General features: G+C 42.0%; 1 protein-coding gene across 3 annotated transcripts in view; it reads left to right on the forward strand.

The window, feature by feature from the left end:
• Positions 1 to 25854, forward strand: part of LOC147313132 (serine/threonine-protein kinase D3-like) — a 54000-nt gene that overhangs the window by 24944 nt on the left and 3202 nt on the right. For all 3 annotated transcript variants that reach the window (XM_086265092.1, XM_086265093.1, XM_086265094.1), the window contains exons 3-15: positions 6897 to 7035; positions 9166 to 9297; positions 12625 to 12782; positions 14934 to 15123; positions 15364 to 15441; positions 16431 to 16605; positions 17070 to 17193; positions 18169 to 18246; positions 20900 to 21176; positions 24933 to 24985; positions 25095 to 25167; positions 25258 to 25364; positions 25626 to 25787. In XM_086265092.1, the coding sequence (XP_086121218.1) occupies positions 6897 to 7035; positions 9166 to 9297; positions 12625 to 12782; positions 14934 to 15123; positions 15364 to 15441; positions 16431 to 16605; positions 17070 to 17193; positions 18169 to 18246; positions 20900 to 21176; positions 24933 to 24985; positions 25095 to 25167; positions 25258 to 25364; positions 25626 to 25787 (1746 nt within the window). The remainder of the gene's footprint in view (positions 1 to 6896; positions 7036 to 9165; positions 9298 to 12624; positions 12783 to 14933; positions 15124 to 15363; positions 15442 to 16430; positions 16606 to 17069; positions 17194 to 18168; positions 18247 to 20899; positions 21177 to 24932; positions 24986 to 25094; positions 25168 to 25257; positions 25365 to 25625; positions 25788 to 25854) is intronic.

The following is a 25854-nucleotide window of genomic DNA, read 5'->3' on the forward strand; positions in this document are numbered from 1 at the left end:
TCAACTTTAGAAAGTAATAACTGATCAGTAACAGTTATTTTGTCTTGTTTTTTTTCCTTTAATCAGAGTTGAGTGGTTGACCATTGAAGAAAACAAATATCGCCTTCGATGGTCCAAAACCCTGCAGCTCTCCACCAGCACATAAAAGCATGACCACACATCACTCATACTAGAATCCTGTCAGTGTTACAACTGCTTTTAATATTTTATTGCTTGCTTTTAAGTCATTGCATGGGTTTCAGCCTCCTTACCTCTCTGCCCTTTTAACTTTAAGTGCTTCCACGGGAATGCTGAGGATGAGGTGCCCCTGGTTGTCCAAGGTTAGGGCCTCGGTGGTTGCAGCAACTGTATCGAGGAATAAACTGCCCCTGACTCCAGCAGACAAGTTTAAAAACAGTTTTTAAATGAAATTTTTTGACAGCAAGTACAAAGAGCCACAAAAGGATCAGGGTTGCAATGCTTTCGGAGGATGTGCCCATCACAAATAGGCCAGCATGAGCTGAGTTTCATCTCCTGTGAGAACTCAGACACCAAATAGTTTCTACAGCTTTTTGTTGTTGTTGTTGTTGTTGTTTATCGTGTCCCTGATCAGACCGTCCTGTTCCCGTGTTTCTGACTGTCAGCATCTCTCTTTTTTTGAGAGGCAGTGTGTAGCCGCACGGCGAATGACTGCAGGGTATTAGTGACGAGACCTCAGCCATAATTCATGATGCACTTTGTGTGTGTGTGTGTGTCTGTGTGTGTGTGTGTGTGTGTGTGTGTTACATCTAACGTGATCCACGCAGCTTGTGCCTCGTCACCTGTTGGGTTGTTTCCTGCTGTCACAGCGGCCTGCAGGATCCACACTGCATGCTTTCTGCACGCTGCTAACATCCTGCTCAGCTCAGCAGGAAGCTGCTCCACCTGCTCCGTCTGCAGGCTGCAGAAGCTGCTGAACTCCAAATCCACTGCACACACACTTTATCACAAAAACACACACACCCTTCACAAAGCTGCAAGAGCACAAACTCTTCAAATTAGCTCCTTATTTCCTCACTAATCAAGTTACTTAGAAGATTTGAGATGGACTTTTATTCACCCGCGTGAATTATGATATAAATAAAAAGGAAAATTAAAAACACCATATATAGTGTGTATATAGTGTTTTAAATACACTATACAGGCAATTAGGAGAAACACCATGTACATCTTTACTTATTGCAGGACCAGCTGTGAGTGAAGTCTGGGTGCCGTTAAGTACAGTTTGTGCTCTCAAAAGCAGGAAAACCTCATGTATCAAAATGGCCAGCAGTGAGGTATATACGCTGTATGGTTAAGGAAATAAAACCTGCCAAACCACTGCCACGTTTCCTTTAAATGAAGTCTTTACTTATAGATGTCGTGTCGCAGAGAAGTTAATGTCATTATTTCTCAGGAATTGTGCAGAAAATAACAAAAAGGAAACGGAGAAAGTCGTGAGAGGTAGTGAGAAGTTCCATTTTTACATGTGTTGGTGTTTCTTTGTAACTTATATTGATTTCATACAAATGTATAGGCGTGTCTTTATTAAGCCAGTATGCATTTATTTAAACTTCAAACCTGGCAAAAAACTCATATCTTGCATGGTTGGAACAAGGTCCAAGTAGAGCTTCAACGTGCAACAAGAAATGGGAGTGAGACAAAACATTTTTTGAGCATGCAATGTATTGAAAACAACACTTAAACTGAAACAGGGTGTTTTACAGCTGATCAGAAGTTTAGGACCACATGTCCTTAAAAGGCAAAATCTGTGCAAAAAAATTTCATTTTCTCTCAGGTGGTCACACTGTCATGATGTTCTGATGGCAAAGGCAAATAAACGTTTCCTTTTTGAACATGGTCGGGTTGTTGAACCACATAAGCAGGGTCTCTCACAGCATGCTGTCACTGCTGAGGTGGGATTCGGTAAGACAGCCATTTGGAATTTCTTAAATGATCCCGAGGGTTATGGAACAAAAAAGTCAAGGAAACCCCCCCAAAATTTTTACCAGCACTGAGCTGGAGGATCCAATTGGCTGTCTGTCAAGACACTGGACAATCCTCGCCCCAAATTAAGGACGTTAGTGGTGCTGACTGCGGCCTAATAACTATCAGACGGCATCTGAGACTGAAGGGCTTCAAAAACAAAAAACGTCTTCAAAGGCCTCGTCTCCTTAACGCCACAGAACTGACTGTTTGGACTTTGCAAGAGAGCACCAAACATGGGACATTGAAAGGTGGAAGAAAGGTTTTTTGTTTGTTTTTTTTCCTCATGAGAAAAGTTTAACCTGGATGGTCCTGACAGTTTCCAACGTTACTGGCATGACAAGCAGATCCCACCTGAGATGTTTTCTATGCGCCACAGTGGAGGGGGCGCCATAATGGTCTGGGGTGCTTTTTCCTTCAGTGGAACAATGAAGGGACGTCATACGGCCACTGGCTATGTCCAGATGTTGCAGAGAGCATCCCTCATGTCTGAGAGCCCTTGTCTGAGTGGTAACGACTGGGTTTTTTTTAACAGGACAACGCTACAGTACACAGTGACTACAGGAGGAGGGACTTCTTCCAGGAGAATAACATCGCTCTTTTGGACCATCATGTTTGTTCTCCTGATCTAAATCCAATTGAGAACCTTTGGGGATGGATGGCAAGGGTAGTTAAAAAAATGGACAACAGTTCCAGACAGTCTTCACAACTTGGAGAAATGTTCCCACTCGCTTCTTTGAAGCGCTTGCATTAAGCATGCCGCAACAAATTTTTGAAGTGATCAACAAAAACGGTGGAGCTACTCATTACTGAGTTCATGGTTGGAACTTTGATTTCTGCTTTGAAGGGTTTATGGGTTTTTTGGAGGTGTGTTCCTAAACTTCTGATCAGCTGTAAAACAGCCTGTTTCAGTTTAAGTGTTGTTTTCAATACATTGCATGCTCAAAAAATGTTTTGTCTCACTCCCATTTCTTCTTGTTGCATGCTGAAGCTCTACTTGGAACCTTGTTAAGATCCAACCATGCAAAATATGATTTGTTTGCCATTTTTCAGGTGGTCTAAAACTTTTGATCAGGACTGTATATCGGATGAAGGGTTTAGGAGTTTCATCTCCTTTACATGTGCCACCCTCTTTTTTTAAATGGACCAAAGGTAATTGGACAGTTTACTCAAAGGCTATTTACTGGGCAGGTGTGGGCAATTCCTTCGTTATGTCATTATCACTTAAGCAGATAAAAGGTCTGGAGCTGATCTGAGGTGTGATGCTTGCATTTGGAAGATGTTGCTGTGAACAGACAACATGCTGTCAAAGGAACTCTCCATGCAGGTGAAACAAGCCATCCTTAATATGCGAAAACAGGAAAAAAAAACAAAAACACTCCTTTTCCACTCCTGCTATTGTAGCAGGAGTGGCAAAATCTACAGTTTGGTGCATCCCGAGAAAGAAAGAAAGCACTAATGAACTCAGAAATACAAATAGACCTGGACGCCCACCAAGGACAGCAGTGGTGGATGATCGCAGAATCATTTCCACAGTAAAGAGACAAACCTCATCACGACAGCGGTGTGGTGTTAATGTGTTCAAGACTTCAGGCTGTCATTAGCAGCAGAGGGATTTCAACCAAGTATTAAAAATTAACATTTTGTTTTCAGTTAGTTAGGGTGTCCAGTTACTTTGAGCCCGTGAAATGAAGAGATAGTGTTTAAAAAAACAACAAAAAAAACCGCTTTAGTTTCTCACATTTTTATGTATTTGAATCGCTTTCTTCAACCCACTGAATTAAAGCTGAAAGTCTGCACTTCAGACTGAGTTGTTTCATTCAAAATTAATTGAAGTAATGTACATAACCAAAATTAGAAAAAAAAAGTTGTCTCTGTCCAAATATTTAAGTTAAGTTTACTGCTAAAACCAGGATTTTTATTTATTCATTCATCGCTTGTCTTAGGCACCATCTGAATGATAAGTGGAGTAACAGGCCAAACAGGCCTAGTTCCAGCTCCTAATTTTCATTCTTGGACTCTACTAGGGTAGCTTTGCATGATTCACGCTTCAGAATAATTCCTATTTATCTAATATGGGTCTGAAATGAGCCCCTTTCAGCCAGTTTTATTCTGATTAGCAGGTGGGTGGGACTTCTGTACCTAAGATGACCAATCAGAAAGGAGTTCATGGTCCCACAAATGTCTCTTTGCGTACATGTTACCGTTTATCCAACAAGCAGAGAGAAGTTATAACCCACGCAGTTCTCAAAAGTCCAGACTGTGCATTGCTGGAAGCAGATGACGTATGCGTCTGCCTGATGCTGATTGGTTGACAAGGGGGCCTGAATAACGGTCACCAGGCGTGAAAGAAGCATGAAACGAATTTCTCCATTGACTGCGGAGCTCTCTGCAGGTAAACAGGTCATCCCCTGCTGAGCCATAAATTCCACCTTTAAGAGATCCGGTCCCACTGACATCCAGAGCTAAGTAGAAAAAACCGTCTGAAACCTAGCATTCAGGGCAGCTTGAAGCCTGAGATATTGTATTTTTAAACTTTCAGACTGTATTTTGATGTATTTTCAAATGTTCTTTAATTATGATGGTGGTGATCAAATGCACATTAATGTAAATATGCACTATTTAGTCCATTTTCCTTATATGGACTAAATGCTCAAATAACAAGTATTGAGAGAAAGTTTTACGAAAGATTATTGGCCTGTCCCCCCTTGCAGAGGCATTGTGCCTCAAGCAAAGCAGCACCGACTCAAACATTAGATTCTCTCTGGGGGTTTTTTTTGGTCTGGGAACTAAACAGAGAAGCGGCTTTGCATTAGACATGGACAGTGACCCAAACGTGGAGCTGTCACCACAACATTTGTAAACTTCCTGTTAAAAGAGAAAAAGGAGCTGTAGCTGCTGAGGAATCTTCATGCTTTTCAGCAGAAAATCTAATTCTTGATTTAATTCTACCTATTTCAGCTGCTGTGGGCTTCTGGTAGTTTCCCAGTGTGGCGTTTCTGTGAATTTGTTTCATCACTTGTTATCTGTTCCTCATACGGAAAGGTTAAGTAATCTTTGACTTTGGAAAGAAGCCGGACCACGACAGGCGATGAGGTCATGATTTTAACAAAAAAAACTTCCATCTAAGTGGAAAAATTGTTGCAGTGAGAATAAACTGATGATAGTTCACTGAAAGGGGTCAAAGGTCAGCAGGCTAGAGCAGCTCTTTTACAGATAGTTCAGCGCGGCTGTAAAACAAATAGAGCACAGAAACTTTGCAATTCAAATAAAAGACGTAAATGTTGGTGTTCTTCTTCCTAATACACTTTAAATTTATATTCAAGGACTAAAATCATATTTACTGATTATCTGGGTTTCCTGCACCAGTTTTAAAGTTCATTCTCTTTTAAACAAAACCTTCTTAGGTGCTTTATTCACTGATGATCTCCTGTTTTGCATGCTAGTGCTCAGAATGGCACAAAATATAAAGACACTAACTACTATCAGTGTATCCCCACACATACACATTACCCAAGTATATTACGAGGCTCATTTTAAATTTGTTATTTTTAAAAATCGGTCTTATTTTTGAAAGACCAGTTGCTGCTAACTGTTCCAAACACTGAGTCAGAACTTTTTGAAAAAAATCCCACAAACGAGACAGGAAGTGGCCCGCCTGAGTGTAAAAAGTGCTTTATTACATGTGTTTATGTCTAAGAGTCGCTATCCATTTATCTCTTTCATCGCACAGATTATGATGAATGAGTCCTCCTCTTCAGTCATACTTGATGGGTTTTCCCCTCGGGCTATAATTTTAAAAACCTACCGCGGGATAAAAGCCACAGCAGGCGGCAGTGGTGTAATATGTTAGATTGCTTTATTTTGAAAGCTAGCTAGTTCCTAGTTGGAAATGAGTTACCACTAAAAGCTGCCCTAAAGGCTCTGTGTAAAGTGAAGCCATTAAGCTAATCTAGCAATATTTCTTGGCCAACAGGGGGCGCCTGCTCTGGTTTAAAAAGACATGAGAGGAAAATGACCTTACTTTTTACTGAGATCAAAAATAAAGTGACCACTTTCCTGATGGCTGCAAGGTCTCGGTCACTAATTTTAAGTCTTATTGAATAAAACGTTTACCTTCTCAGTTTTGGCACTTGGTTTCTAAAGGGACAGTAAAGCAGGGTAGGCTGTAGTGTCACTACAGTATAAACTGTAATGTCCTTCAGTGTCACTGTTAGATCCACTCTTATTCACGATGCTTGGTTTCAAAAGCTAAGTTGGTGATACCTGAAATCCTCAGACTGATTCTTAAAAAAAAAGCACCAGTGGGTGAAATCCTAAAATTATTTGTTAACTAATCAATCAGCACTCCACCCTATTGAGTAACTGTGCTCACCTCATGCAAGTGAAAAATTAAAAATGGCATATCCAGCATACATAAAACCAAAATTGAGGCTTCAAAACTGCTGTTCAAACTAATGGGTAATGTCACAGTGGATGTGTCCGTCTTTTATATACAGTCTGTATTCGGCTGTATGTTGTAGCGATCAGCAGAAGGGGAAGCTGGGGGGGGGGGGGGGGGGCATGTGGTCTGTAACTCAACCACCACACCACAGGAGTCAGGTGAACATGTAAAACCACCATGAGGCTACGACTGTGCCTGACTGATTTCTATGAGTGTTGCATGAATGTATCGCTTTCTGTTTTTCTTTGTTTAATTTTCTGGATAATTGTTCTTTCAAACTGTAGCCCGGTGTTTTGGAATGATCAGTTTTCTCTGTGAGGGCACAAATGCAGTCACCTAGAGTCCCTAAAACATTTGAATAGCGCAGCACGTTTAACACTACCCGTGTGTCTGTGTCGTTTCTTTCATTAACCTTTTGCAGCTCGGACGTGAACTCTGAGCAATAACACCTCCCCTTTTCCCTCCTCAGTTTCCTGAATGTGGATTTTTTGGGATGTACGACAAGATCCTGCTCTTCCGTCACGACCTGAGCTCGGACAACATCCTGCAGCGTCTGATCTCCGCTGAGGAGATCCAGGAGGGCGACCTGATCGAGGTGGTGCTCTCTGGTAAGGAATGAATAATTTTAGTCCGTTTTCTTTTTTTTCCCTCAGCAGGTGGATATAATGTTCGAATTGATAAAAAACATTTATCAAACATGCAAAACTCCGAGTAGTGATGGAATCAAGTGTGCATACATAGCCAGAAATGCTGCAGCCCTACCCATCCACAACCCATCACTCCAATCCTGCCCCGTCGGAGTTTAAATGTAGCTGATCTGGTGTAACTGATCACCCCGTGCCAGCCAGTTTGCGGCCTTGCAGGGAGTTTATGCTAAATGTCGTCACAGCTGCAGGCCCATGGTGCACTTGTGGTGGTGTTTCGACTCGTCATACACCTCCTGATTTCTTTAACCTGACACATGTAGCAGTGTCTACATGATGCATCAATGCACGAGGATGGAGATGCTGAGATGGCACAGAGCAAGATCGCTGCAGCATTTGAACGAAATGCCGAAAACGTGCGTGACTGCTTTGTTTCCTGTTTCAACTTCTTCTTCTCCTGTTTTCAGTTCTGAAATGGTGTAATTTTTCTACTTGGAGTGTTTAGAAACAGACTGAGATAGAGTCCAGCTTTTATTGTCCCGTTAGTGCTTTTATTAGTGTTTCTATTTAGACTGAATGCCCCTTTTCTTGTTCTCTTGAGTGTACCTTAGGTTTCTCTTTTTTCTGAATTTCATGCTTGAGCATGTCCTGTATAAATAACATTCTTTCACATTTTTGTCAATAATCATTGTATGTCCTCCTCTGGTAGCTGCTGAGTCTTTCCCAGTTTTTAAGTTCTTTATTTTCAGACAAGTAGATGATGTCCCTGAGATCTTAGCCTGCTACAGCTTAGAAAGATGCACAGACATTAATGAGATAAGCATGAGTAAAGAAAGAAAGCATGCTGCAGAAACAGAAGACACACTTACAACTGCATGTTGTCGTTTTTTGTGGGATTTCTTTTTTTGGATTTTCTATAAATCATGGTTTAATATTTGGGAGCTCAGGACCATTTAAGGTATGAACAAGAATCAAAAATGATTCCAGCTAATAATAAATAGATTAACTTTAAAATCAGCAGTAAGAATAAAATAATTGTTTAAAATGTATCTTAATGAAAAACATGGTCATTTATTAAATGAATCAAATTTGCCTAACCGTGTATTTGGTTTCACACTGAAGTCAAAGGTAAGTTTTAAACATTTAAATTGTATCTTTATTATGTATTTTCGCATCAGTTTCGTATTCTCCGGGTAAAATGAGGCTGGCACAGATCTCGTTTCCTCTCCACCAGCGCCGCCTCCCTGGGTCACCCCCGTTCGCTCTAAACATAATATTGTGCATAGGATTGTCACTTCCTGAAATGTGTCAACATGTTGGGCTGTGAAAACTAAAACTGACACCTTTACAGCCGAACACCCAGACGCAGAGCCGCGCCAGGTTTAAATTACACAGGAGGGTGAAAACGTATCGCAACCGCACAGGGTGCAAACCCACGACCACTTCCTCCTCCTCCTCGTGCACCTCTCGCTGCTACTGCTGCAAAACCCTGCAGAGCTCAGCTGGTTTATTTCACTGTTACCATTCGAGCTGCTACCAGAGCGCCAAGCGATCAAGATGAAACCGGCTCTAGTGTGATTCTTGCTGCTCGGTTGAGTTGTTTTCCAGCTTTTATACACACAAGCAGCACAAAATGGTCTGTGTGGTTGTGTATATATGTAGTACATACACATTACATTTAAAGTAGAGGAAACATTTTCAAAAAATGCAATAATTAAAGGTTGAAAATGCAAAGAACACATCCAATAACAAGATGTTTTTATGTGTTAGCTTGAAAAGTTCATCCTCATTTAAACACTTTTCTCTTCTCTTTACTTGCATATTTTAAATCCTGTGTAACTTCAGCTAATACTTCAGGGTACAACTAACACGTGAGGCTTTCTACTTTTGTAACCCCTGAAAGACGTGCCAGACATTGACGTTTAGTGTATGTGTGACCATTTCTAGCGATAAATTCATTTGTCAGATTGTAATTCTGATACGCTCACGCTCAGAGCCCGAGCATCATCATTTTGGGGGACCATCTCCTGGCGCGGGTGGAAAGCTTCCCACAGAGACAGTCATAGTCTGACTGCGTGTGTGTTTCTGTTTCAGCTCTCGCCACAGAGGAGGACTTCCAGATCCGACCTCACACTCTGTACGTTCACTCCTACAAGGCACCGGCCTTCTGCGATGACTGTGGGGAGATGCTGTGGGGGCTCGTCAGACAGGGACTCAAATGTGAAGGTGAGGAAGCACTCAGGAAGCTTCTAGGCTGCTGACATGTCCGTTTCCGCTCAGAGAACCCCGAAATCTTAGTCCCGGGAACTGTTTTTCTAACACAGTGGCTAGAAGTTTTGTCCAAGGAACTTTACATCCCAGGTATTTTTATTCCGGGAGCATTTAGTCCCAGGAATTTCTTTTCAAGGAAGGGGTTAGTCCCACAGCTCTAACTCTCAGAACTTTTTCTCTGATATGCTGTGATGTACTTTGTCCCCTTAGAGTCTTTGACTATTTTTCTGTGTGCTGTGGCAGAAGACTCAAAGACCCAATAAATATAAAAAAGCTGTTATTTAAATGCTTAATGGAAGTGGGCAAAAATAAATTTTTAAAAAGAGTTCAGTCTGCATTTTAGGCTCGCCGTCTCCCGCCGGAAGGCAAGAGCTCATACTCGAGATGGAGGATGTGCGAGGGGTCCGATAGAGCTCTCCGTGCCAGGAAATTTTATTCCCAGAAACGCTTTTCAAGGAAGGGTGGTCGGAACAGTCCCACAAAACATTTTCTAATGGAAGGAAGAGACAGGTGGGCTTACAGACGGAGGAGCTGAATAAAACAAAACAGGCACTGCACCAAGGCTCCCTATAAAATAAACAGGATTATTTTGAACTATGAAACATGCAAAGCCGCTCTAGTAGAGCCAGAGATGAGTTTTTGGAGATGAATTCACACAAAAAATTGCCCCAAAAATGACCACAAAACAAATATATTTGTGCAGTTGCCAAACCCTAAGTAACAGAGAAGCAAATACGTAGAAAATATAGATGCTGTCCTAGTGTTTGAATTCACAGTTCTTGGCTTACATTTAAGTCTCATTTTCTCAATTTTCAGCAAAAAATTGTTGTTAGCAAAAATTTCATGGCTGTGCCGGCTGCATGTTCAAAGTGAGTGTTGGACCCTGCCAGGGATCTGGTTTGGTGTTTGAGTTGGGGTTTGGTGAAGCGAGCAGTATGAGAGTCAGCACATTAAAGGTTGTGGTTCTCTGCCACCACTCTTGGGTTGAGGTACAGTTTTAGCCCCGAGTGAGGGAGTTAGGGGAGGGAGCGAGGTCGTTGTGGCACTGGCAGCAGTGTGGGCGCTGTCCCGAACTGCTTTTACCCTCACCTGGTCATGAGCTCTGGTTAGTGACTGAACAAATGATTGGCAAATGCCTGCATCCAAAATGAGCTTCTGTGAGTGGGTGGGCTGAGCCGGGCTCAGTGGGTGAGGGGCTCAGTCCTCTGGATGGAGCTCAGAATAGAGCCATTGCACTCTTGTGCCAAAAAGCCAGCTCGGGTGATCTGGGTGTGTGGGAAGACCCAGAGTTACAGATCCAGGTCTCACTGGAGAGATGATGGGAACACCTTGGGTTAGTCTCCCAGGAGGAACTGGAAAATTTTGGAAAAAGTTTTGGAATATCTCGCTTGGCCTGCTAAGAGCAGTCTAACGATCATGAGCATAAAGTCTCAGATTTAGTCATCAGAAATCCTTTTCAGGATGTGTGTGCATTAAAATAGGCTCCTCACTATTTAAACATTAAGATGGGAAGTGATGTCAGTGATTCAGCAGGGATGTAATAGAGGTCCGGCAGGCTGTAATGCTATTCCCTCTGAGTGACCGATAACTGGACCTTCAAACCTATAAAACTCGACTGTTTAAACCTCCATCAGAGTTCACAGTGATGTCATGTTTGCTTTAACACGTCTCATAAACTTTTATTTTCCCTGAGGTAACACGTGGTGGCTTCTCGGGTTTCCACCACGTCCACGCTGACCAAATCATCACCTCGAGGGGAAAAAAAAGAAAGAAAGAGGCATACACACACTCGGATATTCACACACTGGTTTTTAGACCTGATTTTAAAGCTGCAGCGGCTCGTCGACTTCCTGCAGTCATTTTTCAGACAGTCTTGTCTTTAACGTTTTGATCTCGGCGCTCTGTTGTGATGCCGAGCAGAGAGACACCCGAGCAGCTGATGTTTGGCTTCCGCTTGTACGTTTGAAATGGTTAAAAATGAAAAGTTCCCAAACCTGAAGCGACAGAAAAAAAAATAGAAAAACAACCTTGATGGAAGAAAATTTTAGCTTTTTTTTTTTCCTGCACTTTTAAGCTTCAGATGTTGTAAACAGCTTTCTGAACCACATCCTGGACTCAATAAATTCTGTGTTTTTAAACAGATAATTTGGCTATGAGAAGATTGTTGGGCATAAATGAACCTTTAGAAGAGTAAATTAATACTTTGACACATTTTAATGCATTTATCTGATAAATAATGGGCCTTACTTTGGCCTTACTCGTACAGACAGATTGTTCATGAAGTCTGTGCTCCAGCTGTGAGCAGGCATCTGAATTCAATACAGCTTGTTGACCAGACGTGCTATAAAGTTGGTACTTAGTGCTGTCGTCGCATGACCCTACACTGGTTAATTTGAACCGTATCCATATTTCATATAAGCCAGTGATGTTGAGTAACCTGGTTTTGCATAGAAAATGGACAGAAAGGACTTAAAAGCCCGGCCCTGTCTGAAGGGTTAAAATTTCCTTGGTAAGAAAAATGAAAGGTTCTGCTTTGGCCCTGCCGTGTTTTATCAAGAATCTGCATTCCTGAGGTTTAGTCTCGGCACATTTTAGCCACAAAAGCTACAAAATGACCCTCCTGCAGCACAAGACCAGAGATTTATGTTCAATTCAATTTTCAATTTAATTTTATTTACACAGCGCCAAATCACAACAACAGTCGCCTCAAAGTGCTTTATATTGTAAGGTAGACCCTACAATAATACATACAGAGAAAAACCCAACAATCATACGACTCCCTATGAGCAAGCACTTTGGCAACAGTGGGAAGGGAAAAACTCCCTTTTAACAGGAAGCAACCTCCAGCAGGACCAGGCTCAGGGAGGGGCGGCCATCTGCCGCGACTGGTTGGGGAGAGAGAAGGAAGACAGGATAAAAAACATGTTGTGGAAGAGAGCCAGAGATTCAAAGCAGCTGAACATGGAAGCAAAGCTGCTGATTCACAGGTTTATCTGTGTTTCTACTCTCATCTGTGGTTGTGAAACCAAAAGAATGAAATCATAGATATGAATGATAGATATGATCTTTCTCAATTGTTGTTGGGGCTCTGGCTTAGAGAGAGGGTGAGACTAGGATGCCTCCCGGGGAGGGCCTTGGTCTCATCCTGGAAGAGCTGGAGGTACTGGGGGTGTCTCCCAAAGGCCATGGGTCGGACTTGGTTCCTTTATTAACTTCGGGATCAGAACTTCAGTTGAACTGTGAATCTTAATGATGATTAATAATGATTCCTCTCCTGTGCAGGATGTGGACAGAACTACCACAAGCGGTGTGCGTTCAAGATCCCCAACAACTGCAGCGGCGTGAGGAAGAGGCGACTGTCAAACGTCTCCCTGCCAGGCGCCACCTTGTCTGTCGCTCGTCCACCTTCCACTGACTTCAGCCCGGCTCTGCAGGAGGAGGTGGGTCTGCTGCGCTCGCATGAAATCACTCATTAGTCGTATTCATTTTAGTTGGTTTTTTGGTTGTTGTTTTTTTTTTTGAATGAGTTAAAATGTATGCACAGACTTCCCTTGCAGTTGTGCAGCCCCAGTACACACACACATACACACACACATGCACTTTCTGTCTGATGGCTCGAGGCAAACCGCTTGATTTTTCCATCCGGTTCAAGCCAACAAGCAGAGAGAGTCACAGTCAGATTCTCACAGGCTGAGCAAGCACACAGATCAGAGGGGGACCCGAGCACAGTCAGACCCATATACGTATCTGACCTGAGTGGACCCGAGCAGCATGTTGTGCAATCAGTTAGTCTGATTGATTAACAAGCAGCCAAGCTAGATTTTACAGATCCCAGAAAGAAACTGTTCCTTTAAGAGACCCGATGTGTGATCACGCTCGGGCAGCAGATCCTAAAGAAGTCTCACTTTCTTCATGGACATTTCAGATAATTTGGACTTTGTTAGGAGGTCTAGAGGTCCATGCACATATGGTGAATCAGTGAAGTGAGAAGGTGGATTATCCAACTGTTCTGTACTAATTCAGGCCCATTGTGTCACATGCTTCCTGCTCCTGCCGGGACAGTGCCCTGCAAGCTGCATGCTGTACAAGGACAGTCATTGTTCTTGTTCTCGTGGATGGAAAAGAGTTTGTCTGTACGCCGCTTTCACGATGAGTGAGCAAATCTCTAAATTTGATGTTTCAGATCAACCTCTGAAGCTCTGACTACTCCTTTCATTTCCTTTTAGTTAGAACTAATAAAAAAAAACATCACTCAAAGACCAAAAACGAGAGAAACTTTCACCTAAAGATCAGCTGCGTGATCCCGCCACAGTCCAAACGCTCGCTCATTAGGTTAATTGAGTGTTAGTTGGCTTTAGATGTGGGTGTGCGAGTGTCTAGTTGTGTGTCAGCGTGTTAGCCTTATGGTGGACTCAATCCAGACACATACAGCAGAACGCAGAACAAACTCTACACTAATTCATGTTTTTAGAAGCGTTTGTGTGCTTGTGTGTTATTCTGTCTGTGAACACGATAGCTTGAAAAGTTTTAAATGAATTCTGATAAAACTTAAAATTTGGCTTACATCCACCAAAAGCTTCCGGCCAACATAATGGTTTACAAAAATCCTCATATATGTCACGTTTGACCTCTGACCTCTCCTTTGAGGTCAGTAGATTGCTATAAAGAGTTAGTTTTTTAGACTAACAAGAACATGCTGTTGACCCGCAAGCTGGGCGAGTTGCTCCAGCAGATTGTGTGTTAGAAGGAGCTTCAGGAGGGCAAACTGCAAACCTCATAAAGTGCATTTAAAAAGAAAAAAGAAAACTAAATTTAATACTTTTCCCTTAAATGTAAATGATGCTAGGAGAGTGAGTCACCTCAGCACAGATTTGTGCTTCTTGTTCACATTATGAACACAGAGCACCTTTACTGTGATAATCAGTAGATAAGTCTGCCAACACCCACGTGAAGCTGCGCATGCATGAGCGCAACAACATAACAGGCTCGCCTGTTTCCAGATTCAGCTGATTGCCTCTTTCAGGATGTTTGTGGTAATTAATAAAATAACTTGCATAAAAATGGAGAAAAAAAAGAAGACTGCATCATTTGTTGTTTATATTTGAAAGTTGAATCCACAGATGGTTCAGACATCTTGGTTCTGTATCGGTACAAAATACTATAAACTGAAGATTTGCCAGAGGCAGAAGAACTGAGATAAAATCTGAACTCTTGACCTCATCAGTCAGAGGATCTGGAAGCCCTGCTGGGAGAGGAAAGGTCACTGAAGCTAAAGCTGTTCTCAATGATCACTTTTGATTCTATGAAAAACATTTCTGTCCTGGTGGAAGTCGTCTATTCCAGGGTGGCAGTGCCCTGCAGATATAAAAGATAAGGGTAGGAATTATTAAGCACTTTCTGCCTCCAGCGTCTAAGCGTGATGTCTTTTAATGATTAGTTTTTACATGAAGAACAAATTTAAATACAAACTAAAATGAGTTACTGAAGTGTTATTGGTCAGTTTGCTCTCTGTTTGGAAATCTGAGCATAAACAGAAAAATAAATCCTATTTCTTCTTCGCATTTTTGTTTCTGTTCCCCGCCCCTCTGCAGCGCCCTCTTCTGGGCGCCATGAAGCGCAACTCCCTGCTGAGCGGCCGGCCCATCTGGATGGAGAAGATGGTCCTGGGTCGGGTGAAAGTCCCCCACACTTTCTCCGTCCACACCTACACCCGTCCCACCATCTGCCAGTTCTGCAAACGCCTGCTGAAGGGCCTCTTCCGCCAGGGCCTGCAATGCAAAGGTGACGACACACACGCAAAAACACACACACAGGAACGTCTTAGAAAACCAACAGTCCAAACTCCAGAGATATTCAATCTGCTGTGAAGTCCTAACCTTCCTTCACTTTTTTCTTAATCGCCCTGTGAAGTGTGTGGGGAGACTCTGCAGTACTCTGTGGGAACCGTCGGTTACTCTTCGTCACATGGTTATTCAAGAAGTTTAAAATGTTTAATATGTTTTTTGTATGTTTGCTTTTTAGACTGTAAATTTAACTGCCATAAGAGATGTGCAGCCAAAGTACCTCGAGACTGCCTGGGCGAGGTCGACTTTAACGGAGGTGAGTCGTTTTCACGTTTACCGCTTTAATCATCTGAAACCTTTGATGGGCAAAATTTAATATCTGCAGACAGATTCTGACGCTGTAGGCAAAGGACGGGAGATTTGCTCTTGGACTCTTTTTAGTTTCTTCCTGTTGTTGGATTTTTATTGACCGCTGAGGACACTTTGGTTTCATACAGGTAGAGAAGATCAAGGAGGAAATGCAATCTCAAAGCCGTCAGCTGCCATCTCATGACAGTTTATGCGATTAGGTTCTTCTGACCAGCGCAGGGAACAGGAAGTTGGCTATACACAGTTGTGCCCAGAGGCTAAAACAAAACCGTTAAATGGACAGTTAAATGGGTTCCCACCCTGGCTACTGTTTATCTGTAACACCATATCTGATTTCCTTTTTTATTATTCATTGGAACATACGCCCTCCATACAACAATAAAAGACAGCAATTTAAATAATAATTAAAATTACTAACACTGAAAAGAAGTCAAAAGAAAATAATAAAAGATTACATGAATAAAATTAGAAAACACAACACAGAATTTCTTGCACTCAAGGCAGAAAATATTTTTTAAAAAACCCTCAACTGAGGTTTTGATGTCAAAAAATTTCTAATTTTAAGTAATAAGTTTATTTTGATAGAAAAGAAAAAAGTGACTTCATTTCGCTCCCTGATTACCCTAACAATGATTTTCCTTTGGGTGACCTGCTCTACGAGACAATGAAATGAGTGGGGAGTCTATATAAGAAATGAAGGAGACAGAAATCTCACGTTTGCAGAGCTCAGACTTTACACTGATCACGTCAGAGTATTTTTGATCTATTTTTGATTTTTATTTTTTTAAACTGGATTGAGAAACGTTTTCATTTCAAGTCTTTGGCATTTTACACCTAACCCCTACTGGCCATTAGAGGAACTGCAGCTCAGTGAAATCTCGGGCTGGAAGTTTTAAGACCTGTTCCCAGGCTCTCATGTTTTTCCTGTTTCTTCAGAGCCAGCCAGTCCTGGTATGGACTCAGAGGCGACGATGGAGGTGGACTGCGATGTGAACAGCGATGGAGGTCACAGCATGGACGAGCAGGACGAGCAGTCCACCGAAGACAAGATCTTCTTCGGGGGTCCCTGCACAGACTGCGAGAAGGATGACGAGACGGTCAGAACGATCAGGTGAAGCAGACGACTGGAACTGGTGACGGGCTTTAAAATAGCATTATAAAAATCTTAATTTATCCTCATGAGAAAATCTATTGAGCCTCAGTATTGGATGCTTTGTCATAAGTAGAGATCATGATATGTGTGATGTGAACAGGTTCGATTTCTCTCGGATATACGGTACAATTTCAAAGTGACGTCCAGTGTTGGATGGCATGTTTTTACCCCCGTCAGCAATAAACCACAAGCATGGCTCCACCCTCATGTGGTTTGTAACCGAAATCTACAACAAACGAGTGTGTTCAGTGTTAAGAGAGCCTAGAGCTTTAGAGAAGAGAAAAGAAGGAACTCCTCCAAAGACTTGCATGCATTTTATTTTTTTTATTTGAATCTTTGACATTCTCATTAGTATTGTATTTTTGTGTGGGCTTTTTTTCCTTAAAATGCTTCTTTGCATGTTTTTATTTGGTTTCACGCAGCCCGTCGACCAGCAGCAACATCCCTCTGATGCGTGTGGTCCAGTCCATCAAACACACCAAGAGAAAAAGCTCCACAGTGGTTAAAGAAGGCTGGTTGGTGCACTACACCAACCGTGACAACCTGGTGAGATGAAGCACAAAACACAGACAAACTAAGGTGTCTTTTGAGCTTTTTTTTAGGCCTTTGGGTGCCTGACAAACACAGCTTGTCTGTTTGCAGGAACAACAACAAAAGCAGGAAATATCTGAATTCATTTTATAATTAAGTAAAAATATCAATCCAGTCTAATCCTTTGGCTTTGGCTAAAAGCTCTTAGGAGCAGCAAAAAATTCCAAAAAACAGACACAAACACTAAAAGCTAAAACATTTATAGGCAATATTCAAACACAAGACATATGAAACACAATGCAAATATAAAATTTGTACATTACACTGTAAGCACTAATTGGCTAATGTGAATAGCATTTTTCAATAATGTGCTTCGCTGTAGGAGTTACTGGGAGAAAGGCAAAGCCGTCACTAATCCCAGCGTCGTATTTAGAAAATGTAATAAAAGTGATGTTAATCTGCACCAAAATTTCAAACGTTTCCTTTTTTATTTGCTCTACCTCACTGCCAAATTTCAAATATTTCAGCTTGGTAGTTTTTGGAGATGAACAAACACGGGGCACTGATAACCTACGTCAGCTTTAGCACTGCAGTCTGGAAGTTCGAGGTGCTTCATCAAGTCAGTGCAGAAATTATTAAATCCATTTTAATCACTGAGCTTTGGTTTTTGGTATATATCCACACAATCTGGAAACATGTTCTACATGCAAATGCTCTACTAGAAATGAACAAGCAGTTAAGTGCATCAGGTGAACACATCTATTGTCATCCAGGGAATTAAATTATTGGTCAATAAAAAGACTCTGTCCTACATATAGTACTGTTTGAAACGGTTTCTTGTACTTCAGATACTTCCATTTATATCCATCACTCAAAACCTCAAAGGAAAGTCTTTGATTACTGGAAACTAAAAGAGATTTAAAGATTTTTATTTTCTCTCTGGACTCAGATTCAAAGCATTCTCCCTAATGACAAGTTTTGTCTTTGCAGAGGAAGAGACATTACTGGAGGCTGGACAGCAAGAGTCTGACTCTGTTTCAGAATGAAAGTGGAGCCAAGTATTACAAGGTAGGAGACCCGGTGAGCCCCGGATCTAGTTTCAGCTGCTCAGCCAAACAAAGCAGCGACGTGAAGAGAAGAGCTGGAGGGAGTCGGGTTCATACCGTAACACAGCATGAACCTCATAAGACATTAACACACATCACTGTCTGCTTGTCCACTGTAATTGTTCCAAGAGCAGGTTGTCTATCATTGGTTGAAAGCTCTGTGTTGATAATGTAACTTAATATATTTAAAGAAAGGTGGCAAAGAAACATTAAAACTATCTGTTGTACCGACACTGACATTGAATAATGTGCCATTTACTGGCCATTTCAGTAAATGGCCTGTATTTGTATAGCGCTTTACTAGTCCCTAAGGACCCCAAAGCGCTTTACACATTCAGTCATCCACCCATTCACACACTGGTGATGGCAAGCTACATTGTAGCCACGGCCACCCTGGGGCGCGCTGACAGAGGCGAGGCTGCCGGACACTGGCGCCACCGGGCCCTCTGACCACCACCAGTAGGCAACGGGTTTTGGACACAACGACGAGACTGTCCAAGCCAGGGCTTGAACTGGCAACCTTCCGATTACAAGGCGACCTCCCAACTCTTGAGCCACGATCGCCCGTTGTGATTGTAACAAGAACTGGGTGCATACGTTTGAATTTATTTTAGACTTTCTTTAATCCAAGGACAAACATATACATTCGCTCACTCAAATATTTTTAAGAAGTGGTGCTGATGTTTCTACAATGTCTTAAGTTCACGTTGCTAAGGCCTGTTAACTGTTGGTGATCACAATTGGCTTCAACTGGTAGTTCCTCTTTGCCAGCATAAAAGGATTTGTTTGACACCACTCATTGGACTGACCCATACTCAAAACCATGGAGAAGTCCAAAGAATTCAGTGAAGATCTAAAAAGGTCATCCAAGATTCAAGATCATTGTTCAAAAAATTGTTGTTTGGATATGTCACCACTTTGGTGAGGTTGGGAAGACAAACCCAAACTGTCACCCTCGGATGATGGACAACCCAGGAACCACCAAGGTTGAAGCCTGCCATGAACAGTCCACAGTGAAGTGAGTTTTACGTCACTAGACTGAGTGGTTGCTGACCAAGAAAGAAGCCCCCTCTCCAGAATCAGCACCATCAAGCTTGACTAAAATTTCCAGCTGCCCACATGGACACGCCAAATAACTGCTGAAGAAAAACTTTATGATTTATACAAGATAAAGAGCCACAGTGATAAGAGGTGTTTGAGAAGTAAAGGTGAGGTTTTCAAACCTACTGTAAAGCATGGCGGTGGTAACATCATGTTCTGTGCCAAAGTAGATGAAATAATAAACAAAAAATACTTCAAATCCACAGACGCTTGAAACTTGGATACAATTAGCTGTTCAAACAGAACAGGCTAAATTTAAGCTTCTGGAATGGGCTTCACAAATCCTCGACCTCAACCCCATTAAAGATTTGTGGGCTACGCTTTAAAGCCATGTCCATGCCAGGAAACCAACCAGTTTGAATGAATTCTACCAATTCTGCCAATAAAAGGTGTCAAATATTCATATTGAACCAGAAGCTTGTTGGTGGCTACCAACTCTGGTCAACTTGCTAAATATTGGGTGTGATGTTTATATCTGAGCCCGTATGTAGGCTTTTGACCATGTGTGAATGAGAGAAAATCCAAAATAAATTCAAGCTCATAATTCTTGTGTTTAAAGTCATTAAAGATGCATGCTGCACAGTCATTTAACTGGAAAAGCAACAGTTCAAAGAAGTCACTAAAAGACCCAAATTACCACGACATTTATGCCCATGACGAGTGCCTGTAAACTTTAGCAGCAGTGTGCTCACTGATGTGTTTTTAATGACAGTGCAGATCTGTGGCTTTTATTTATTTTTTTAATCCAATTTTGAACTTCCAAGTTGGACTAAATAATTTCCTTGAAAACTGTGATCACTGAATTCAGCTGCAGCTCCATCACTTCCCTCTCTCATACCTCACGTCCTTTTATCTTGCGCCTGCCGCCGACCTGTTGACCTTTAGCACAAAGCGCAGCAGAAATCCTCCTTTGAAGAGAAAGCCAGGGAGGAGGTATGGAGCACAAGGCCGGGGAGGTGGGGTGGTTGGAGGGTGGGGGATCTGTGGTGGTTTTTGGAGATGTCGGGTCGCTTCCCTGCCGCCTCTTTGGCTCACTGCCACACTGCCAAGTGCCCGAAGCTTCTAAGGCACGTCCTGCCTTTTAATCAGAGGATGAAAAGATGGTGATGGGAGGGCGTGGCTCGGGGTGAACTTGGCAAAAGGTTCAAATGAGTCCGAGGAGCGTGGAGACACCACTGAGCCAATCGCTCTTTTTGAAATGTTTGATCTGGCATGGTTAAGGGTTTGTGGAGGGGTGCAGGGTTTCTGCACTCTGCCAGAAAAGGAAGGAAGAGAAGTTTTAAACACTGACATTCAAAGAGTGTCTTAGTTTTAGCAAGGAGAGGAGAGGTGCTCGGATGGAGCCCTCTGGATAATTTCAAGACCTCATGGATGATTCTGACTCTTAAAGAATAAAATCAAATCAGAGAAGATATGTTCTATAAGTGCCGAAGTTCAAGTTCAGGCTAAAGGGACCTTTTTAGATTACTTCATCCACAAGACCCAGGATTTAAACTTTCTTTTTTATTCCATAGGAGATCCCCCTGTCTGAGATCCTGCAGGTGGAGCCGGCGCAAGACTTTGGCAGACTGCCTCAGGGTAGCAACCCACACTGCTTTGAGATCATCACGGGCAGCATGGTGTACTACGTCGGGGAGGACAACGGTGGCCTCTACCACAACCCAGCTTTGGCAGCATCTGGCGTGGGACGGGATGTAGGGCAGAGTTGGGAGAAAGCCATCCGGCAGGCGCTGATGCCCGTCACACCCAAGGCTAGCGTCGGCACGGGGCCAGGCCAGGGGAAGGATCACAGTGAGTGACGGACCCTCTTTAGTCTTTGGTCCTGTTCTTGGTTTTGCCTGTTCCTTCTGTACCTTCAGCAGGAAATTCAGTTTTGTGTAAAAAAATACGGATGTGACCGCTGTGTCTGAAAAGCCAATGTAGAAGTTAATAGCCAAAAAACAAACAAACAAACAAACCCCCCCAAAAAAGTCCAGTCATTTTCTTTTCAAGCTCTCAATACTACCATGAACTGAATGGCTAAATAAATATAGAAGTGTCATAAACCTGCATTTATTCTAACGGCCAGCAGGGGGCGGTGGGTCTTGCTGCAATGGAACATTCTCATTTTTTTTAACTATGACTTCAGTAGATATGTTATGCTATCTGCAGGTCATACTGAAAAAAACAAACTAGGAATTAATTTTGTGAAGTATTGTCATTTCTAAGGTCAAAAATTGAGATTTAACCCGTGACTTATCAGACACAACTCAAAACACCAAGATGGCGACCGTGACAGTGTTTAGTTTGAGGCTTTTCAAACCAAGATCATGGTGGCTACACCAGTCTTTCTTTTACTCTCTCTGTGGTTTACAAGCGTGTAAAAAGACAAAAACAGAATATTTGAGGAATTAGTCTTGCATTTATTCATGTTACATAAGACCCAACCTCTTGAGGAATGGCAACCAATCAAAAAAGTGAACCCAATAACATGACACTCATATTGGCTTGTTCATTCCAGCTAAATTAAATGATTGAAAATGAGAAAGCACCGTCAGTTCTCTTGCAAGATTTAATGGTCCATTGGCTCCCCAATGTGATAAAGTCGTTCCGTACAGTCAGAAACATTCCCAAAGCGTAATGGTTCCACCTCCATGCTTGACTGCGGGAATGTGTTACTGATGGTCTTCTTGGTGCCTTCAGGTCATTAACAAGCTTCTCCTGTGAGGCAAGCTCTTGTTTGGAGCTAAAGCACGAGGGTGACTGATGGTCATTTTAGATTTCTTTCATTTCCCATTTATCACCTTCTCACTGAGCTTCGTGTTGCTCGTCTTGTAGTCTGTTCTAGTCTTGTTCTTTGACATCTCGTTGCTCTTGTCCGTAGTGGTGGAGAGGCTGGAATGTTTGAAACCGGTTCTTTAGCGAGGTGTGCTTTATACACAACAAGGAGAGATCAGGAGTATCTGTAATTGATTAACTAACTCTAATCTGCGTGCCCATTTGGCTCACAGCCAGTCTGTGGAAGCAGGAACTCTAGCTGGGTTACAGATCAAATACATACTCAATGACACAAATCAATTTAACTTTTATGTAATGTGTTCTTTCTGGATTTTTGGTTGATACTCTGTTTCTCTCTGTTTAAATGAAACTATTGTAAAAATCAGAAACTGTTCATTTGTTTGTAAATGAACAAACTTACAAATTCAGCAGGAGATAAATTATTTCCCCCATTGTATGTATACTTATAGACATATTTTTAAACCTGTGGATATTTCCACTGATGGATTGCATCTACTTTTGTTGTACATGTAGTAGAAAAGCGTTGTTATGGTTTGTTCTACCTCTGACGACCTTTCTGTGTCAGTTTGTATATTTTTAGAAAGATGGAATATCTTTCTAAATTTTATCTTTATGTAATAAAAGGCAGATGTTTGATAATGGAGGCACACCCAGTGAGGTTCATGCACACTATATTAATGCCCATCTTTGCCCTTTGATACAGTAATGGAGTCGCTTCTGAAATCAGATTAGACTTTTTATGCTTTAATGGACGTGCGTTTGTTTGTTCGCCTGCGAAAAGCTTCCAAATATTGTTTTAGGAGGCCACCGTTACACAACACACACAAACACGCGCAGACACACGCCGTCTGCTGGCATTTTAACATGATTGAAGGGATTTCAGAGGATTTTCCGCTTCATCTCAGCTCCGATCCATCTCAGGTTAAACTGTCTCTTTGTCTGAAAATAAGAGTCTTAAGTTTCATCCTTTAAATTAGAGCACCTAAATGCACCTCGTGGAATTAAAGTAAAAGAGCATTAGCTGTTATTGAGCACAGTTGGTGTGTTATAAAAGTGCGGCGCTTCAGGGGACACAGTCAGCAGTGGCGTTTTCCACTTGTTGAGTAATTAACGCGGAGCTTCAATTTCCTCCTGAAAATGGATGTTTTGTTTTTGAAATCATGGCATCAATAAGTTAATGCACCGGTGATGTAACACCACTTTTTGTTTTATTACCTCATAGACACACAGACCGCCACTGGACCTTTATAGTCATGTATAACCGAGGGAAATCCACCCCCACGCAAAAGAAAAAAAGGAAAGAAATGACACTGCTCTGCTGCAGATCCATTAGTGTCAAAGTTATATAAATGGAAGCAATCAGCAGGCATGCAAACACTGGTGCTGCGTTTACAGGTCGTGTGGTGTTCTGTGGAGATTATTGAAGCATTTAAAGACTTCATGTGATGTTATCCTTCTTTTTTTCCAGTGGTCCAACCGTTTTATTGTTGTTATTGTACTGTTATGAAATGTTATTCTATCTGACAAATTCTATCTACGCGACATAAACTTGCAGTGGTCGGGGTTTGTCTTTGTTAGGGAACAGCAGTAATCGCACAGGTTTAGACAGGAAGAAGCATTTCGTCAATTTAAAAGAGTCAGTATTTACAGAAAGAACCGTTTTTTCATGTCTGATCCATCCCTGCGGTCAAAGGTGATCACAGTGTAGGGGCTCTTGGTTATCTACCTGTTTTTTGTTTTTGTTTTTTAAATATTGATTATAGATTCATGATCGGATTAAGCTCTTGGGAATTTCCACTCCATGGATCCAAAATGTTAACTTGATGTTCTCACTTTTGCCTTGTGACGCTCCATCTTCCTGGAAAATGCAGATTGCCAACAAATTGCTCCTGGATCGCTTTCATGTGGCTCATTTCATGGAAACTCAGCAACCTGACCCCCTCAGAATCAGCTGTTTTTGTGCAATAACTTTAATATATTTGATAAAAACATGCTATTGGTTTATTAGTTTATTCTCAGGTGAGTCTCTAAATCTAAAGACAAAATCACAAACCAACATTTGCACTTTGTATGTTTGATCTGATACGTCACTGGAGGAAATGTCACAAGGTGTACAGGAGTGCAGTCCTAAGAATGTTTCGGATGCGCAAACTCCCAGGCCTCTAGTGAAAGAATTGCATCCCTGGGTCAAAATTCCTCAGCACTCTTTGCATATGTGTGCTTCCCACTTCGATAAACCTACATCAGCTCTGCATGGTGACCTAAATATCAACAGGCTGCCTATCTACATCAGACTGCAGGTATTGATCGCAGAGGGGTGACCCGATCAAACCCCGGGCAGCGATCCGAAATCGATGTCAGCTCATCAGTTTTCTTTGCACAGAACGCGCCGTCGGCTTTCAGTGTCAGCCCGAATTAATGCTCCCATCACATGAAAGGAGGAGACAGGAAACAGAGGCTTTTATTCTTGTGAGATCTGGAAAACGATTTGGAGATCGTTGTCGCAGCTGGAAACGAAATGTCGTCAGGGCTCTTTTTGTCGTACAGTGTACAAAGAAATCCACATGTTTGATCCCAGCTGGAAATCTCCCGTCACCTCTGTCTTTGATAAACAAGGAAATGTTGGAAATGAGATTTTAATGATTTGGAGGTTGGGGGGAAAAAAACACGTGTTTGCTGTAAGTGAAGGGGGTTAAATACCTGCAGATTTCACCTTTTTTTTTTAATATATATAAATATGTATATGTATTTTATTTTGTGTCTTCTCAGAGGAACTGTCTATCAGCATATCAGTGTCCAACTCCCAGATACAAGAAAATGTGGTAAGCCATCACACACAAGCAGATTTTTTTTTCCTCTTTATTTCAGATTTGTCCGTACACAGTTAAGGATGTTCTCACAGTCTGAGGTGCTCTAATCTGTCTTGTTCAGGATATCAGCTCAGTGTATCAGATCTTTGCTGACGAGGTCCTCGGCTCGGGACAGTTTGGGATCGTTTATGGAGGTGAGAGGTCGTGTTAAAATGAGACATATTTTATATGCATTACAGGCAATTACAAACAATCAAATTGATCTCTTTTCTCATCTTCTGCAGGTAAACACAGAAAGACCGGCAGAGACGTGGCGATCAAAATCATCGACAAAATGCGGTTTCCTACTAAGCAGGAGAGCCAGCTGAGGAACGAGGTGGCCATACTTCAGGTGAGACGTGGCGAGCTTTATCAATTTAATGTGAGATTAAGTTAGAGCTGTACAATCAATCAAATTTTAATCTCACAATCTCGGCTTCCCACGATGAATGCAGTGATCAAACAATATTTAAGATGTAATCGAGCATCATGTGTGAGGAATCCTTTTTATAGTTTTAAAAAATGGATAACATCTTTACAAAACTGTTAATTACTTCATTAGATTGCTCCAGTTAGAATCTAGTTTTCACAGATTGTCTCCTATGTGTGACAGAACCTCCACCATCCGGGGATTGTTAACCTGGAGTGCATGTTTGAGACGCCCGAGCAGGTGTTTGTGGTCATGGAGAAGCTTCACGGCGACATGCTGGAGATGATTTTATCCAGCGAGAAGAGCCGGCTACCCGAACGGCTCACCAAGTTCCTGGTTACACAGGTGAGAACGTGAAAGCTCAGGCGGAAGGAGACACTTTTTTGTCTGTTTTCTTAGGCAGGGTTTATGT

Source organism: Aulonocara sp. 'chitande type north' Nkhata Bay, linkage group LG15 (genome assembly GCF_057382095.1).
Source record: "Aulonocara sp. 'chitande type north' Nkhata Bay isolate Kocher_YH1m ecotype deep benthic linkage group LG15, A_spYH_male_GT1.1, whole genome shotgun sequence".
In the NCBI taxonomy this organism is placed as follows: Eukaryota; Metazoa; Chordata; class Actinopteri; order Cichliformes; family Cichlidae; genus Aulonocara; species Aulonocara sp. 'chitande type north' Nkhata Bay.